Source organism: Siphateles boraxobius, unplaced genomic scaffold (assembly GCF_051911475.1).
Source record: "Siphateles boraxobius isolate OS27281-9 unplaced genomic scaffold, OSU_SipBor_1 9, whole genome shotgun sequence".
Lineage (NCBI taxonomy): Eukaryota > Metazoa > Chordata > Actinopteri > Cypriniformes > Leuciscidae > Siphateles > Siphateles boraxobius.
Genome location: NW_027509219.1, coordinates 26,331,430 through 26,350,144, shown reverse-complemented (window position 1 = coordinate 26,350,144; position 18,715 = coordinate 26,331,430). Strand labels below are relative to the sequence as shown.

Below are 18,715 nucleotides of genomic sequence, written 5' to 3'. Positions count from 1 at the left end.
TCAAAAGCCTGTAAGTGTTCTGACTGAAATAATGAATCTTCAACCTTTTCAGGCCTTGGAAGAACCCAAAGACAGAGCAGGCACCTCCCGTTACATACTGTATAAAAATGAGTGTTGCATTTCAACCCTGACTTATAACATCCACATAGTATCTTATTCATGTGAATACTATCATTTGCATACTTTATCACATAGCCATTTCAATATTTTTTAAAATATAATAATTATTTTTTTGTAATGAACCCATATTGAAGTGGACCAAATAAATACAGAAGACTGCTCACTATCTTTGTGACCACTTTTATTATTTTATTTATAAAAACACCATCAACATAAGAATACCACAAATAATTTTCTTCTTATTTTGAAGCTTGTTTTAAGCAGTGTTCAAGAATCTGAAATCTGTTCCTCAAGCACTGCAGAAAAATAAGGGGAAAATGAAAGGACATTGTGATACACAATCATTTTCAATGGTAAGCATCAATTCAAATAATGAAAAAAACATACAACCTGGCTTTTTCTCTCTCGATCTTGAGATTGATCAACTCACCACATGAAATGTTTACTTTATTTGATTGTAAAATGTCAGCTTGAATATCATCCATGCTTAAATGTAGTTCATCAGCATTGTGCTGTAAAAAATATGAAGAAAAACATACATACTGACTGTTTTTTAAGTGAAAACGGCATATTTATTTTTAAATTTCTCCATGAGGATAACAGCTTATGAATCATAGTAAATTAGGTTTTTGAGAATGTAAAAATGCAGAAAGCTTAAAGTGAGGGTTGAATAGGGGTAGGGTTAGGGGATATAATGTAGAGTTTGTACAGTATAAAAATCATTATACCGTGGTCTGTTAGTTTAATCACCATTCTATATTAATGCACTGCTTTTATTGATGTTCAAACACACATGCGTCACTCACACATGGAGAAACATTCAGGAGCACAAAAACTTATCAACTCTGTCCCCCGTCTTTTCATAAAATAGCTTCGCAACTGATTCGCTACATTGTATTTCTCAACAATGAGGAGGTAACTGCGCTGTTTTAAAAGGAATTAAACCCACATTAAACTCACAGCTTCGATGTTAATAGATAAAGATGCTGAACAGACACAGATACTGTAATTCAGACGCACATTTCTCTCTGTAATGTTAAGCACAACTTGATCTCTGTGTCTGATTCAAAGCAGGCAGAATGCTAGATCTAACGAGCTGTAACTGATGAAAATAACCGTAATTTTTAACCTTCCGGTCAAATATTGTGATGAAAACATCAAAAACAGCTTTAAGTTGTCAATGCTGGCAAATGCCCATGGTATAAGCGGGATAATCCATGGCTAGCTTCACGGCGGGTGGTTCTTTGCCTCCAGGTTGTGCATTACAAATGTTTGATGCACAGCTAGCTGTGGATTATCCCTTACTTTAGTCAATGGAATGTCCCCATAAAAAAAGAAAACCCAATGTGTGCACATGTGTGTGTGAAAAAGTAAAACAGGAAATGACCTCACCATAAAAGACTCAAACAGTGTGCTGCCCATTGCTCTGCGTACATGCTCTTCCACCACTGGATACATGCGCACAAAATGCTGAACAGACATTAAACATTAAGATAATTTTCTTGCCCAATACTGTACTTATGCCTGATACAGAATGAACATGTGTGAGTGAGTGACTGAGTGAGTGACAGTGAGTGAATGAGTGAGTGAGTGAGTGACGGAGAATGAGTGAGAGAGCAAGTGACTGAGAGTGAGTGACAGTGAGGGAGTGAGGGTGGAAGTTTTAATTGTACCTCCAAAGCCAGGCTGGCTTGTCTCTGGGCATCTGCATGTTCCTGGTTACCCATTGCATATAGTAAGTGATGGATCACTCCGAGAGAGATGAGTTCTTTAGATATCTCCTCACTTCTCTGTGCCAGAATCCTTTAACATTGTGTCAATATACCATACGTAATAAGATCAGCATGTCTTATATGATATTTTGCATGGTGTATGTCTTGAATGTATCCATCGTTTGAAGTCACTGATCTTACCTGATGGTTTTTGCAGAAGCTGCTTGCAGGAGGAGCACTGGGAGTGAATTAGTCATTTTGGCCACCTCTGTATCTAACAAAACACTCAAACTGTTTCAGCTGAATCTCAAATATAACACTGGACCCTCTCATGACAGACAAATCAACAAAGATGTTAATTCAAGGCACAATCCATGTTTGTTTGTTTTTCATCTCATATCCATCTGCTCGAAATAAATTTACAAAGCCCAAAAGGTAACAATTGAGAAGTTAAATTCATGATGTCTCCACGCTGCAATGTGGTCATAATTCAATACAGTATTGTTATTGGAGAACCACTGTTTCAGTTGCAAACAACAAATACCCTGGGAGTTACACAACGTCTATGCCTTGCTTTAATTAAGAGAAAATGAGCAACATATCATACCATCCAGAATCTTGTGTTTGGGCTTTCTCTCTTTAGCTGGTTTGAGAAAAGCCACCAGACCCCTGAGCAGAGCTGGTCTAACCTCTGATTGCATGAGCTCTGTTATCAGTTCTATGGCTGGAAGTAAAATAAAAGTGAAAATGAAACAGTGAGCTTCACAGAAGGGTAGACAACAATGCCAAATTTGAAACTTCTAAACTTGCCTTCATATTGTACTTCTAAATGCAGAGACCTCAGGAGATTCAGTAAGGGTTCCACTATGCTATGATGGGCTGTTTTTATAATGGGCTGCACAAAAACAAAACAAAAATTATATGCTGACATTTCATGCCATAAATATGATCTAAAACTATTTTAAAACCATTTTATTTTTCTAGTTCTTACAGTATATAATTATTTATCATAAATGCAGTTTTCATGAGCATGTTATTAGGAAGACTATTTCAAATATTTGTACTTTTAAAAATTAATTTGTTGCACAACAGAATGATTAAAGTGAGCTGTAAAAAAGCTAATAGATGATATAAAATAGAGGTCAGTTATAGCACATACAAGGTACTGTATACTTTTCACATATTAATATTAATTTAAATATTGATGTTTAATAAAAAAAAAGATAATGTTACACAAACACAGTAGTGGTCGAAAAGTGATGTCTGGCCTAGGAAAATTGACATCTTAACCTTTATTCCAATATTATTTTAAAAAGTGTTAAAGATGTTATAAGCATATTGCTTAGTGTTCGGAGTCAATTGTTTTATTTGTGATAACGCAATGAAACATGCTAAATTGTGCTAGCATCTTTTTTGTCCAGGTGGTCAATTATGAACATGCAAAAACAAGAGAGAACCAACAAAATATGAATAACTTATTAAGTTGTAGTCATTGTACCTGTATGATTTCTCCTGTGAGCTTCTTTTTTTTTCTATGCATTTTTTTTCTTTTTGAATAGTAAAATAAAAGCTGTAGCTTGCATTTGTAAGCCTGGAGAAACTGGAAGAACTGGAAGATAGCGCAACTCTCAGAGAACAAAGCAAATGAACATTTGAATGTCTCTCTTGTGCACCATTCGTCTCACCTAAGCAATCCTAATCTCCATCTTTTCTCTTGACCCCCATTCTCCCCCCACTCCTTTCTCCCACATGCTGAGATCATCTGAAATTCACCCAAGAATCTATATAGTTTAATGTGAATAATTATCATACAGTATCACACGTTTGATATCATTTGAAATGTCTCAGTGCGACTGGTACAAAGGTCTCATTCTCAAAGAAGTAAACCAGGAGGTAATAAGGTATTTAAGAGTTTACAAACAATTCACATATACATAGTGAACTACCCTTGTCGGCAGTATCCAGCTCTGTGTTTACAGGATGCTGGAGACACCCGCCCAGGGCTTCTGAAAAATTAAAGAGGAAAATACCCCTAGAGTCTGCGAGAGAAGGGGCGGAAGATGACTAAATGGTGGACAACATGGTTAACGACTTTGGAATGGAAACGGATATGAGTATGGAGAGTACTTTACAAAAGACTAGTTCAGGTTCAGCAGTTAGCAAAGCCATTGAACTCCAAGCTTGTGTCTGTGGCTGGAGCAAGGCGACAACGGTCAGGGGTTTGAAGATTCATCAAGGGAAAATGAAATGCTTGAGGGAGAAGGGACAAGGGCCTCGCATTGATCAGTACTTCTTACGGAGTCAGTCAAGTCAGTCGAATGAAATCCAGCGACAGGAAGCAAACCACAGTTCGCAGGATATCAGCACCCCTGTCATAGAGGAGATGAGGGTTTGCACAGTTAGTGATGAACACATTGATTCTTGTGAACCCGGTCAGACTAACCAGCATAAGAGAGAAAAGAACCTCAACGGGCATAGGCCTGGAGTTAGATGGACAAGAGCTAGTGAGAAAACTGCATGGGACACGGTAAACACAGATCTATGCTTTGCATTGGAAAGATTAACTGGTACAGTTGAAAAGAAGCTGGATAAATTTGGGGACATCATTTACGCATATGGAAGTGAGAGGTTTGGTGTGGAAAAAAGGAAGGAAAAAGTACAAACTACTCCTGGATTGTCTAGACGGCAGCAGAAAATTGAAGGGTTAGTTAGAGAAAGGAGACAGCTGAGGAAGCAATGGAAAAGAGCGGAACAAAGTCAGAAGGAGGGACTCAATCTCTTACAAAGGGCCATAAAAGATAAGCTTGCAACATTACGCAGAGCTGAGCGCCTACGGAAACGCTACAAAAAGAAGGAACGTGCGAGGGCTAATTTCTATAAAGATCCATTCAAATTCATAAAGAAGTTATTCACCAGTGAGAAGAATGGCACTTTAAAAGCATCTAGGGTTGAGCTAGAGAGATATTTGGAGGAAATGCATACAGATGCAAAAAGGCATGAGCCTATGTCAATTCCGTCAGACATCCCACCTGTCAATCCACCAGAATACCAAATGGAGGTCTGTGCACCTAAGTGGAAAGAGATAGAGCAGGTTGTGAGAAAGGCAAGGGCTTCATCATCTCCAGGGCCTAATGGAGTTCCGTACAGAGTGTACAAGAGTGCTTCAGGAGTTCTAAGGATTCTGTGGAAATTGATAAAAGTGGCTTGGGAAAAGCAGGTTGTACCTAGATCATGGCGCCGAGCAGGGGGAGTCTTTATACCCAAAGAAAAAGATGCTACAAGCATCAGTCAGTTTCGCCCTATTTCACTATTAAACGTCGAAGGAAATTTTCTTCAGCATTATTGCTCAGAGATTGTCAACCTACCTATTAAAGAATGGCTTCATTGACACTTCAGTTCAAAGAGCGGGCATTCCAGGATTCTCAGGATGCTTAGAACATATCAGTGTTATCTGGCAACGAATACAATCAGCTAAAAAGGAGAGGAAGGAGCTCCACGTGACATTCCTGGATTTGGCTAATGCATATGGTTCAGTGCCAAATGAGCTTCTTTGGGCATCATTTGGTTTTTTCAGGGTACCGATGTCGATAACAAATTTAGTGAAAGTCTATTTTGGAGATTTGCAATTTAGTTTCTCAACTCCAGAATTCAGCACTACATGGCAATGCTTAGAGGTTGGAATAATGGCAGGATGCACCATTTCTCCACTGGCTTTTACCATGGCAATGGAAGTAATCATTAGGGCATCAAAATGGGTAGTAGGAGGAGAGTGCTTGGCTTCTGGGATGCGACTACCACCAATCAGAGCATACATGGATGACATGACAACCATGACTACAACGGTAGCCTGCACTAATCGGTTATTGGGGAAGTTAACAGATAATATTGAATGGGCACGAATGCAATTTAAGCCCTCTAAATCAAGGAGCATCTCAATAGTTAAAGGCAAGGTAGTAGATAAAATATTCTTCATTAATGGTGAGGCAATACCAACAGTTTCTCAGAAGCCAGTGAAGAGTCTAGGGAGATGGTACGATGGGGATCTAAAGGACACAGTTCGAGTGGGAGAAGTTAGACGACAAGCAGTGGAAGGGTTGAAGAGCATAAACAGCTGTGCTCTACCAGGCAAACTAAAACTCTGGTGCTTTCAGTTTGGTCTACTGCCAAGGTTGCTGTGGCCACTGACTGTGTACGAGGTTTCTTTGACAACAGTGGATAAGCTGGAAGCGTTAATAAGTTCATACATCAGGAAATGGTTGGGAGTTCCACGCTGCCTCAGCAGAGTGGGACTTTATAGTAAAGGAGTATTGCAGCTGCCAGTCTCTGCTTTAACCGAGGAGTTTAAGTGTGCCAAGGTCAGACTGGAAATGACTTTAGCAGAGTCACGCGACAAATGTGTAAGGGAGGCAGCCCCTGTGGTAAAAACTGGTAGAAAGTGGTCAGCAAAGAAATCTGTAGTAGAGGCAAAGGCTGACCTTCAAATTGGGGATATCATGGGACAGGTACAGCATGGAAGAGGGGGTTTTGGGCTCAGTTTAGCTCCTCCTAAATGGCACAAGGCAGGCCCAGCTCAAAGGAGGAAGCTGGTAGTCAACGAGGTGCGAAAGCAGGAGGAGAGGATGAGATGTATAAAGGCCATTTCCCAGGCCAAGCAGGGAGAGTGGATGAGATGGGAGAGTGTGGAACAACGAAAAATGGGCTGGCAAGACCTTTGGTCAATGGAAGAGAGTAGGATCAGTTTCCTTATTAGGTCAACATATGATGTTCTCCCATCACCGCAGAACCTAAACCTCGTGGTAGGAGAGGATCCCTCTTGTCCTTTGTGTTCATCACCTGCCACATTAAGGCACATTTTGACAGGATGTAAGGTGGCTCTTAGCCAAGGTCGGTTTACTTGGCGCCATGACCAAGTATTGCGATGTTTGGCTTTAGCATTGGAAGGCAAGCGTAGTATGACCAATAAGTTGCCGCCTGTTCTAGCAAAACATTACACGCAGAAGACAATATTCCTCCGCCCAGGCGAGCAACCACCAAGAAAAGGTGCTAACACCAATTCTCGCCCAGGACAACTGGAAGCTGCTAGGGACTGGAAGATGCTGGCTGATCTTGATCAACGGCTTATTTTTCCACCTGAGATTGCCACCACTAATCTACGACCAGATATTGTTTTGTGGTCTGGATCAGCACGCATTGTTCAACTGATAGAGTTAACAGTGCCATGGGAGGATGCGGTAGATGAGGCGTATGAGAGGAAGAAATTGCGGTATGCTCATCTGGCCACTGAAGCAGAACAGCGAGGATGGAGAGTCCAGGTTTATCCAGTGGAAGTGGGTTGTCGAGGTTTTGTGGCACAATCTACAACCCGGTTCCTCAGAGACGTCGGATTCAGTGGTCAAGAGTTGCGTCGCACAGTAAAGAACTTATCTGAAGCAGCAGAAAGGAGCAGCAACTGGCTGTGGTTGAGACGGAAAGATTCTAGCTGGCTGAGTACAGGCCGCTATGCTACGGTTTCGTAGAATTCTTGAAAACTTGAAGGGTGTTGGTTTATTTGTATAGGTTGTATAGTATTTACAGTCATTACGTTCCTGTGTATATTGCGTGAATGACGGGATGTTGGGCAGATATTGTGTTTTGCGGTAGGTGGTATGCCATATGGAACCGTTGCCACGGAAACTGCATATTAACGCACCAGTGGGGCTCGACAGCCTTAGTCAAACGGGTTGGCGCGTATGGTTGGGTTGCGGAGAGATTGTGAGATTGTGGTTAGGTCTCAGCAGCACTGTTGGTTTATTTGTAGAGGTTGTATAGTATTTACAGTCATTACGTTCCTCTGTATATTGCGTGAATGACGGGTGGTTGGGCAGATATTGTGATTTGCGGTAGGTGGTATGCCATACGGAACCGTTGCAACTGCATATTAACGCACCAGTGGGGCTCGACAGCCTTAGTCAAACGGGTTGGCGCGTATGGTTGGGTTGCGGAGAGATTGTGGTTAGGTCTCAGCAGCACTGTTGGTTTATTTGTAGAGGTTGTATAGTATTTACAGTCATTACGTTCCTGTGTATATTGCGTGAATGACGGGTGGTTGGGCAGATATTGTGTTTTGCGGTAGGTGGTATGCCATACGGAACCGTTGCCACTGAAACTGCATATTAACGCACCAGTGGGGCTCGACAGCCTTAGTCAAATGGGTTGGCGCGTATGGTTGGGTTGCGGAGAGATTGTGAGATTGTGGTTAGGTCTCAGCAGCAAGAGGGAAGTAGAGGTCAGTAAGCTGGGCTGAGTTGAGTGGGGGACGGAGGGGGGCGACTCTGGGACGCCAGAGTCACTGTCGAGCCCTCTTGAGGTGTCGTGGGCTAGTCGACGAAACACTGAGGACGGAAGGTGCCCACTTGAAGACCCTAGAGATGTTCCCTACTCCGCTCAATCCAGAGGGTTGTTATGGGGGGACCGCACTGTGGTTGTAGCCGTTGTGTGTGCTGACGCGCAAATACACTATTAACACCAGACAGAAGGAGATTCACGTCACCAGATGGAAAGAAGCGTAAATGGATGGAGAAGCATAGGTTACTGTAAAGCTACGTCTTAGTTGGTGCTTATCTTGGCGAAAGCCGAGTACAAATCAGCATGAAGTTTTAACATCTACTCTCGTGTAATGGAAATCATGAATTGATGACACTACATAGTGAGGAATTGATGACACTACATAGTGTCTTCTAGGCATATGGCCTCATGCTCTCAGAAGGTGCGAAATGGTAATGAATAGCAAATGGTAAATCAACTTCTGCCCCCAGTAAGTCTGGGATGGTGATTAACGTAAATTCCCACTGTGAACTTATCTTTACATTTGAAATGAGGTCTGTCTATATAATGAAACGCAACTAGAGCTCAGCCGCGTTTTGTAACTCAAAATTAGCCCGTGATGCAGAGTGGATGCCGGCACTCTGCATCATGCATTTCTAAATGTTGGGTTTAACTAACATCTTTTACTCATTAGATGTTTGTATCTATTATCTTTGAACTGATTATGTAACTGGTGTGATACATTTACCTGACATAATAAATTGTAAACATTTGATTTTATTCTAATCGACTCAGATATTATTTGAAGTCAAGAGTTAATAAAGAATTGTCAAACATTCACAAACACTTAATGATGCCCAGATATCATTAAAACCTTTTTCATTTATGGAGTCAGATGAAATAAAGAGTTAATACATATGAGAAAATGTATCTAATTTAATCAAATTACTTTGTCACGGGGAAAGACGAGAACGCGCAGAGACCTTCACCCGTTGATCGGAAAACCTTCTTTGGGTCGATCCAGTCGGGATTTACACCTTTTTTTTGTGCAAAATAATTTTGTCAGATAAATTCCTTTACCATGTTTAGTGTTATGTTCTTCCCTCATATCTCAAATATTTAATATATATATATTTTTCCCCCTAATATTTTAATGATTTAATCAAACTTCTAGGGTTATAAAAAACTAATCTGGACCCCCCCCCCCCAAAGTACAGTTTTTTGTTCTACAATTACAACACTTCCTCTTGTGTTGATTGTCATCCTGCAACACTGTTGTACCTGAACTATACGTAGAATCTGTAAAACAAGCTGCTGTGCTCTTGGTAAGGTGCAGGCAAACAGGGCGATCAGGCCCTTGTACACCTGATTCTGGTATTTGGGGTTTCCATGGGCCAAAGATTCTAGCAGGGCGGCGGCGGTCCCCTGAGTCCCCTCCATCTCAGACTTGGCCAAACATTCAGCTACAGCCTTCACACCTGTCAATCAGAGAAGAACAGATGCGAGAGCTGAAATAGCTAAGAGAAAATAATCCTGTGTCTGTGTGTGTGTGTAAAGTTGTCAGAACTTGCCTGTCAAAATCCCCAACCTTCAAAACATATGCAGATTGGATCATGCAAGGTTTCAATCTCACAATATTTTATGGAAATGCTGCAAACTGTCATTCCTTAAAATATCAGGAATGAAAAATGAGCTACAACTGTTTTGCTTTTTGATTGTTAGTTTGTTGAGCGTTTGTGCAGTGTGAGTACCGTAGCTTTCACAGATAAGCTCTTTATATTTTTGGCCCGAGTTGGCGATGATTTGGAGCAGGTGAAGAGCCTCGGTCTTATCCTCTTCTTTGAGTTTGTCTTGACCGAGAATCTCAAGGAGGGTCAGCACTCCACCCACTTCCAGAAACTCAATCATGTACTGATGACTGGTTGTGCAAACAAACAAAAGGATACCATTTTAGGATAGAAAGAGTTTATATTTTCTGGTGCTTGTGTATTTGCTTTTATTTACTGAAAAGCTGTCATTTTGCATTACATTGCATTATTTGTCTCTTGTTTTGAAGTTTTACTGCTAAAGCTGAGCTTTTTATTGTGTACGGTACAGTGATGTAATATAAAGTTTATTGTAAGATTTTTGAGTTTTTGACTTTGCATATTTAACCTCAAGTACTTCAATTATGTTAGTCTTTTACCTGCTATTGGCAGAGAGGAAAACACCCAATGCTCTCAGCTGAAGGTCTAGACACGATCCAAACATGTAGCTGGAAACAAAAAAATTAAGGATGCATACATGGCATGACTGAAAGTTTAAGTCTGAGGTTCAGGAACACAGATGGGTTAAGCATGACCATATGCGTGGATACGTTAGTCTTATCCAGGCAGTGAGCCGAGCAAGGAACAGACTGGCAACTTGTGCAAACTCAAGCTCCAGTTCAGGGCATGTCTTTCCTGTGTTCTTGGCCAGAAAGTCCCTCAGCATTCGACTACGCACCGTCTTACTGCCCTGATCCCACTCATGGAGGAAACACATCACCTGACTGATGGATGTCTGCTCTTTACTGCTAGACATGACTCAAGCATTTCAGACTGTGGAGGACGATGAAAAACATGAGCTAATGTAACACACAAACATATTTGTACTGTACTTTTGGAAATAATCATTAATAGATTTGGAACATAAATTTTAGATAAATTATAGATTTAGATGAATAAAATCACAACACATACAAAATGCGACCAAAATGACCCCAAAATAAGTATTATGGGATAGGCCTAGTATTTGTGAAAACTAACCAAAATATCCCCAAAAACACAGTATAAGAAACATGTAAGCTACATTATTTACCGTTATTTCTAAAATGTCTATTCAGATAAGCTCATTTAACGTTAATGTCTGAACATAAAATGGACATTAAACGAAATACCTTTAATTACACCAAAATAACTCAGTTACCGCATATTGTAAATTTCTCCATTATAAATAGAAAGGCGCGAACGTAACTAATTTGCCACTTTGCCAGTATAAATGTTATGTTTACGGTAATAAAGCAGCTTTCGTCTGATTGTGGTTGTTTTCCATTTGCTGTAACTGTTAACGCACACTCAAAAAAGAAAATTGAATTCGTTAACGTTACTTTAGTATAACAGTTACAAATCTTAACAAGTTTTATGTTTTGTTTACCAGGTAACAGCTTATTTAGAAAACCATGAAACCCATAGACATATGTAGCCTACATATATCGATGATAAAAACCAAACTCACCGTTTACTCCGCAGATGTTTGCGGTTTCCATGGTTGCTGACGTTTACGGTGTCCGTTTGGGAACATTCGAGGTCAGTGGTGTGAAAATGTAATTCATGTTTATAACAGAATCAATGAAGAGATTTACTTTATTTCTTATTTATCTTTTACATTAAGTAGAGTGCAATAGTTATCTTAAGATTAATCAGAGGGGAAACGATAAAAATAATAAGAAAAAAAGATAATGGAGAAATGTTTAAATGTAGTTTTAGTTTATTATATTTTATTTAGCTAAACCAAAAATTACATTATTTTATATTCAACACAAATTTATAAACATGGAGGTGCAACTCAAACTAACGTTAACCATTCAACAGAATAGGCTACATTTAAACCTGTTACCTGAGAGTCAAACACGCAGTAGTTTTGCTCTCTACAAAAATCACAAATATTGAAAAACAATAATTTTTCTATTATAGAGCTAACATGTTGATGATAAACAAACTACTGTCATCAATACGCTTACTCAACTCATTTTTGGGTTACCATACAGTTTTCTCTCTCCGTAATACAAGGTGCACACATGCTCTTGAGAGAGTTTATATGAGTCCTCAACTGAGACTGAGATGTTTAACCCTTTAGACTTTTTAGAGTCTAACATGAGAACCAACACTATAATTGCACCGTACAAGGCTGGAAAAAAAGGCTTCATGTCCTGTGTTGACGGGCAAAAAGGTAAAAAGTCCCGTCTATCCTTTCCTATTTCTTGGCATCTTGCACCTTCTGAATTTCCTGTTGGAAAAAAAATCAACAACTCATTGTTTATTTATTTATTAAATGAATAAAAATTAAGCATGTCATTGTCGACACACTCTTTTTACAGAGATTAAATAGTTTTACCTCAACAAGAACACTTTTTAGCTTCTCATAGGCTCCTTCCAGGTCATCATTAATGATTACAATATCGAAAACTCCAGGCTCCTTACCTGCAAAGGAGATAATGACAAGGGAATAAATGTCTTCTCTCAAGCACAACAGATTTTCTGAGAGTGTCACTTACTGAGCTCCATGTCAATCCTCGCGGCCTCCAGACGCTTCTGTAGACTGTCCTCTGTCTCGGTTTGTCTGTCCCTCAGACGCTTTTCCTGTACAAAAATATACTTTAAACCATCTTCCTGTATTTTATGACCATTTAAAAGCTGTATAAAACTCACCAGGATATCCATTGAAGGTGGCTGAATGGAGATATAAATGGGGTTTAGATCAGTCTTCTTGATTTTTTGTACTCCTTGTATGTCAACATCCAAGATGCAGATGAGGTTTTGTGCCTGGACGTCTTCTATGGATGACTTGCTGCAAGTGACAGTACATTTGATGAGCAATTACATTTACTTGTTTTATTGTTATAAACAACACAAGGATCAGATGTCAGATGACAATTTCCGAGATAAAATGTAGTCTACCTGGTTCCATACATATTCCCAGAAAACTCTGCATTCTCAATGAACTCGCCCTTGTCGATTCCCTCTTGCATGTTCTCTCTGGTGACAAAGTGGTAATCTGGGTTGAGGACAGAAATAAGTGAAGATTAATTGTAAAACCAACCAAATTATGACTGATAGTAAAATGCACTTTAGACCATTGTAAGTCATTATGTTGCTAGTTTATCAAATGACCTGAACGTTTTATTTGACATAGGCTATTCTAAATGATCAAGTACCTACTAGCAAACTATTAAAATAAATATTTGGAAGAAATAGCTTTCAGATGTTGACTAAATAATAACAGAATTTTCATTTTTGGATTAAGTAAAACGGACAATTCTAATGTCTATCTATTCACAGCTAAACAACAATATTCTATTATGGTCAGCAGAGGGCGACAAATGTTTATTTCAGAATCTCCGTTCTGTAATCTTATAAAATGGTGGGAGTAAAACTGGTAACACTTTAGAATGATGGTCTGTCATTAATAAGTAACTATGCAGGAAAAATTACAGGACTAATGAGTAGTACTACATTAACACTTCAGCTACTACTATTAACCAATAGCCTATAGAAACAAGTTTAACTCATTAAGTAATATCAAATTTAGTTCCTTATTAGGTAGGTAATCAATAATTACTTAATGCGATTAGCCTCAATAATAACTATTAACTAACTGACAAATTAATAAGAACATTATCGTGTGTCTGAGACGTAATCCGTCATAATTTTTACACTGAAAATAGTCATAAAATGCACCACTAATTACTCAAGTGTTAGTGACTGTATGAACTACTAGTGATCTTCTAGAGCGTTATTTCAAAGACCATGTTGAGAGCAAAAGAAGACAATTGCTAATGTCTCAGAAACATTAATCTTGTGATTAGTAATTAATTAGTAATTCTTTATTATTTGTCATAGTTACCTATCAGTTCTTAATGATTCCAATCTCATTCAGTAGTTACTGATTACCTAACAAGGAACTATCTCCTAAATTCGATATTACTTAGGCCTAATAATTAGTTAAGCTTGTTTCCATATTAGTTAATAGTAGAAGCTGAAGTGTTAATGTAGTACTAGGCTACTCATTAGTCCTGTATTAGCCTACTTCCTGCATAGATAGGCTACTTAATAATGAGCACCATTATTTTGCGCGTTACCGTAAAACTTCTAAAATACAATAATAGTTGGTTTCCCTTATAATTTATAATCACACACACACACACACACACACACACACACACACACACACACACACACACACACACACACACACACAAAATCCTGCACGTAAAGCCCATAAGAAAGCTCTAGTGCTGCATTTTGCTGGATTCGTACCATTCTGATGGTTTAACTCCACTACAGCACATCAGACGGGATCTAAAGCGGGACGGTAATTCTGCAGACAACAACAACAACACAAGACAAATAATTCACAGCTACAGGAGGGCAAAACACTGAAATAATCCATGGCAGCACTGCAATGTCCATTAGCATAACAACATTTGTCTGTGGAAAAACATCATAAGAATGACAAAAAAAATAAAAACAGCAATGGTTGGTTAGTTGCATAATCTTAGATGCCGTATATCTCTGTTCCACCTTAAAGTCTCAAATAAATGTAGGCTATAATTAAGCTATTTTTCATCTGTTGTTTTTCAGTCTGTCCTTTGACCCAGGTAACAAAAATAAGTAGCCTAGGGCCTACTAAGAACGCTTTTGGTAATGTTCATATTAAATAACGAAAACGTTAATGAAACGTTAATGTTCCTTTTGAATGAACATTCTGAAACAAATAGTAACATTTTAAAAAATGTTAGATGAACGTCCAACTAAAACGTTTCAGAAAAAAAATTCAATGAACGATAAATATTGTTTTTGTGTTGACATTATTAAAGACCAGATAACTTTGAACGGATATTCCATTAACCTTATTGAAACACTTTTGGTTCATAACTTGAGAGAAACCTACCAGAACTTTAGCCAAAAATGTTCTTAGAATTTTCCCTGATAGCTGGGGAAGTATCTGTAAAATAAATAAGCAGAGTTTCCCCAAGTGACCTATAACAGATTTAAATTGGCTATACATATTGTTGATTATTTCTATGTATATATATTTTTTCCCAGGTTACCAATTAGACTTGTTCGACTATCCCAAACATTAATTTTAAAGTTTTGTTGTTGTGATGCTAATGATTTTTCTCTGGGTGTGTGGGGAAGTGGTGTCATAGTTCACATCACATGGAAAACCACTAGGGAACACAGGGGGCTATTTTCAAAGGCGTTTTACTCCAAAGTGCACACTGGCATTCATGTGATGTTAACAATCATAGCTGTCAAAATATAATTGACTTCCAAAGTTTTAGATTTGAGAAAGATGAAAGTAACCCCCATTACTCTCTCATCACATTAAATATGTGAATAATCAGTGATAACTAATTACGACCAATAATGCAAAACAAATCTACACCTTCAGATGTCACAGAGGATAGGATGTCTGCTACAGGAAGTAATGTAGCCCCCAGAAGCATTGGGAGACAATTCAGCCCTATAGAAAACAACAAAGGCACATTTGGGAATAAAACGAGAAATTTACCCCTGTGAAATGTGGCGATATGTTTGGAAATTAATGTAAACAGTTCACTTGGGAGTAAGAAGCAGCAAAGTAGTGTGAGTAAGACAGTTTTGGGAAAAGGACCTTTCGAATGAATGAGAATCTGGGGGGAGGGGGTTGTTTCACTGATAAAGCAAGCCTTTCAATTAGGTTGTGAAGTGGAAATCCTGCCCTACCTTTTCCATCTTCCTCTCCTGGCCGAGGATTTCTGGTGGTGTCTGCAGAAAAAAGGGAGCTCAAGTTATCAAACTATTCATTCAGAATTCTTGGCATCTGGTTACTTGTCTTTTGAGGTCTATAATCTGTCTGTAATGCTGATACGTACGAGAGACACTGAATCCAAAAACCCCTTCATATTCCTTCATGAGTCTCTTCAACAGAGTGCTTTTCCCAGCTCCTGATGGACCGCTCAGAACTACAGGCCTGGGTCCTGACATTTCTCTGCGAGAGAATCAAAACAGATGCATTTGTTGTTTGCATGTGACATGTTGGGTTTAAGCCATTTACTTTATGATATGCTGAACTTTCACTGACTTGATTTTTGGACAATAAATAAACAAAATCTCAATGAGTCGCAAGTCTGTTCTCGGGTTATGGAAAAACTTTTAAATGTTATAAATGTAAAAAAATGTAAATAAGTCTCACCAAGAAAATGGAAATATGCTCATCAAGGCAGCATTTATTTGATCAAATATACAGTAAAAACAGTAATATTATATTTTACATTATATTTAAAATTTAATTTAATAAATAATAAAAAATCTTACTGACCCCAAACTTTTGAATGGTAGCGTAATTAAATGCAATCAATATTACATAAACGGGACAGCAAAATAAAAAGGCATATCTTTTACAACTGAGGTGAAATGCTTCCCATATCTTTTGACTTCAAATGCCATTCGTCCAATCAGACTCTATAAAGTATTTTGGCGAACTCTACTGTATTTTGTCAGCATTCCATCTGTCGTTATACCAAGCAGCCAAATTAGATAGACACCAACATGGACAAATGTCTTCATCGCCAAAAACCTAAACAAGTAAATGTTTACATTTGAAAATGTAAAATAGAATACATTAAATATGGGTTCACTTGCAATGAGGATTTTGTGCTGTGACTGAAATGATCAAAATTCAATAAATGTATAGTTTTAGAGATATACTGTAGCATGCAACAATCTGACATTTAGTGCTATAAAATATGTATTTAAGAGTAATTTATACTTAAAAGTATATAAAATCTTTACTATTAAATCACATCCAAAAGAAAAAAAAACTTCAATATGGAACATGGATTAGGTCAAGCAGGAAGCTTTTTTCTTGGTGCCCAGTAGAGAGAGAGAGAGAGAGAGAGAGAGAGAGAGAGAGAGAGAGAGAGAGAGAGAGAGAGAGAGAGAGAGAGAGAGAGAGAGAGAGAGAGAGAGAGAGAGAGAGAGAGAGAGAATAGTGCTATAAGCTAGAGAAGCTGACATGGACAGACACTGAGCCTATTGCACGGCTGCGTCTCTCCAACAGAGAAGCTCAGGAACTAATCCACTGATCCGGGTGATTAGTGATTCTGTTTTAAGGTCTGTGGACTGGGCCTTGTAATGGAGAGCATGTCAGATAAAGTAAAAGAGAACAAGACAATTTCCCAATTTTTGAAGAAAAATTATTTTATATTTTTTTATTATTTCTTTTTTGCATAGTTTATAAAACAGAATGGAAGCATGTAAGTCTTTAATGTAGCTCTAAAAATGTCAAATTTGTTGATGATGTTCTGGGCAGCTCAAAACAGATAGAAACCTATATTTAAATAAATAATGTGTCATTAATGCAATTTTGCAAAGCATTTACATGATTTACATGAGAGCAAAGGATTTACATGTTAATGTCAAGTACTATGACAATGTCTTAATGAAGTCAGGTTAGGCCAGTGAAGAGGATTACCCGGCATAAGCCAAATGACAAAGGCCCAGTGACCTGATGCCTGTCTCAATGTTTTCTACAATGTCTGAATCATGTCCGGTCCATTTTTAGGGACTCTGCAGGAGACTAAACAAACCAACTGGACACACAATCGGATCTGGGAAAACGCTAAATAAACATACAGTTGTCTCCTAGGGGTTCTCATGTTGACTGCTCTCTGTTTGCTCTCATAAATCCCTGTTGTGGACCTCCTTGAGACTTGATGTCATATTTTGACTACTGTATGAATTCAAATGAACATGCTTTAAAAAAAAAAAAATTAAATAATAAAACAAATAACTATATAAAAAAGAATAGCAAATAAAATAAATAAAAAAATAAAATAAAAAAATAATAAAATCAATTTCATGCATTTTAATACCTTAATTTACATCACAATAAACCGGAAATTTTGACCTCTAAATTTTGAACACCAGATAAAAAACTGTTCTTACCTTGTCTGTGCAGGTTAGAAGGTGAAGTGACTAAGTGAGTGTTTCTAACTGACTAACTGTCCGCCACAGCTTACTGCCAACTACAATTACCACCTCCTCCGTTGACTCTCAGCCAATCAAATCGCAGGTCTTGTGTATCTGTTATTAGACAATAATAGCGGGTTACTAGCATACTAAACTTTGAAAAGCCTTTAATAGTTTATTAATCACTTGTTTTTCCTGAGCAATAATAGTGAAAATGTTTCAAAGCTTTTTGTCAATTCCTATGTGCCTATATTAACACACAGCCATAAAAATATTATAAAAATATTTAGGTTGCTTATATTTTCAAGACAATATTGAATTTTAAAAATAAAATTCAACAACCATTGAGTTCTGATCTATCAAACTAAAAAACACAAAATGCTATGTTAAATTATTATGATTGTTATAGAATTATTGATATTAAACTATCCATAATATAATACAATGCATAGACAACTACATAGATTAAGGCTTTCCAAACAGTTGACAGTCATATAAAGTTGCATATTTCTCCATAAATCTCCTCCCTAATGGCTGCACATTAGTAGTCATGCTATTTCTGCTCTGTTCTAATATATCGCTAGCAAAACGTCCGAAATTAATTTCATTAGTTAGGGTCGCTGTGGCCGGAAGTAAAAACATACACAACTTAAGGATTGTTTTTGTGTGTTTTGTCTCATTCGGGAGTTTTGAGGTAAAATACACTGTAGTGGTGCAGCAGGTAGCCTAACTTCCTTTGCATTAGACACATGGCGGGGCTAATCCAATGCTAACCTAAATCCACACAGAGAGTGTCCATATACTGCTGCTAATTAGAGATATGTC

General features: G+C 38.1%; 2 protein-coding genes across 5 annotated transcripts; both read right to left on the bottom strand.

Annotated features, from left to right (window-relative positions):
- Positions 1 to 224: 224 nt before the first annotated feature.
- On the bottom strand, positions 225 to 10,709 carry armh1 (armadillo like helical domain containing 1). 3 transcript variants are annotated; one of them, XM_077222941.1, is made up of 11 exons: positions 10,492 to 10,709; positions 10,321 to 10,389; positions 9,887 to 10,053; positions 9,417 to 9,613; positions 2,643 to 2,727; positions 2,440 to 2,556; positions 2,034 to 2,106; positions 1,794 to 1,923; positions 1,513 to 1,590; positions 551 to 632; positions 225 to 416 (listed from the first exon to the last, which is right to left on the bottom strand). In XM_077222941.1, the coding sequence occupies exons 1-11, from the start codon at positions 10,695 to 10,697 to the stop codon at positions 388 to 390; spliced, it is 1,233 nt and encodes a 410-aa protein (XP_077079056.1). In that variant the 5' UTR covers positions 10,698 to 10,709; the 3' UTR covers positions 225 to 387. The 3 variants fall into 3 exon arrangements, with proteins under 3 accessions (XP_077079056.1, XP_077079057.1, XP_077079058.1); XM_077222942.1 differs by having other exon boundaries at positions 2,034 to 2,100; XM_077222943.1 differs by having other exon boundaries at positions 2,034 to 2,052.
- A 915-nt stretch (positions 10,710 to 11,624) lies between these two features.
- On the bottom strand, positions 11,625 to 17,955 carry guk1b (guanylate kinase 1b). 2 transcript variants are annotated; one of them, XM_077224244.1, is made up of 9 exons: positions 17,867 to 17,955; positions 15,793 to 15,908; positions 15,644 to 15,685; positions 15,324 to 15,401; positions 12,833 to 12,929; positions 12,584 to 12,722; positions 12,430 to 12,514; positions 12,270 to 12,355; positions 11,625 to 12,161 (listed from the first exon to the last, which is right to left on the bottom strand). In XM_077224244.1, the coding sequence occupies exons 2-9, from the start codon at positions 15,902 to 15,904 to the stop codon at positions 12,129 to 12,131; spliced, it is 672 nt and encodes a 223-aa protein (XP_077080359.1). In that variant the 5' UTR covers positions 15,905 to 15,908; positions 17,867 to 17,955; the 3' UTR covers positions 11,625 to 12,128. The 2 variants fall into 2 exon arrangements, with proteins under 2 accessions (XP_077080359.1, XP_077080360.1); XM_077224245.1 differs by lacking the exon at positions 15,324 to 15,401.
- Positions 17,956 to 18,715: the final 760 nt, after the last annotated feature.

What these genes read in the sequence shown, in the direction of transcription:
- guk1b (XM_077224244.1), bottom strand. Translation starts at nt 15,904, where the DNA reads ATGTCAGGACCCAGGCCTGTAGTTCTGAGCGGTCCATCAGGAGCTGGG. An exon ending in ATCCTCTGTGACATCTGAAG is followed by an intron (nt 12,930 to 15,323) that starts GTGTAGATTTGT and finishes TCCTCAACCCAG; the next exon opens with ATTACCACTTTGTCACCAGA. An exon ending in GAGGATTGACATGGAGCTCA is followed by an intron (nt 12,356 to 12,429) that starts GTAAGTGACACT and finishes TCTCCTTTGCAG; the next exon opens with GTAAGGAGCCTGGAGTTTTC.
- armh1 (XM_077222941.1), bottom strand. Translation starts at nt 10,697, where the DNA reads ATGTCTAGCAGTAAAGAGCAGACATCCATCAGTCAGGTGATGTGTTTC. An exon ending in ACTGCCTGGATAAGACTAAC is followed by an intron (nt 10,390 to 10,491) that starts GTATCCACGCAT and finishes TTTTGTTTCCAG; the next exon opens with CTACATGTTTGGATCGTGTC. An exon ending in CACTGTTTGAGTCTTTTATG is followed by an intron (nt 633 to 1,512) that starts GTGAGGTCATTT and finishes TATTTTTTACAG; the next exon opens with CACAATGCTGATGAACTACA.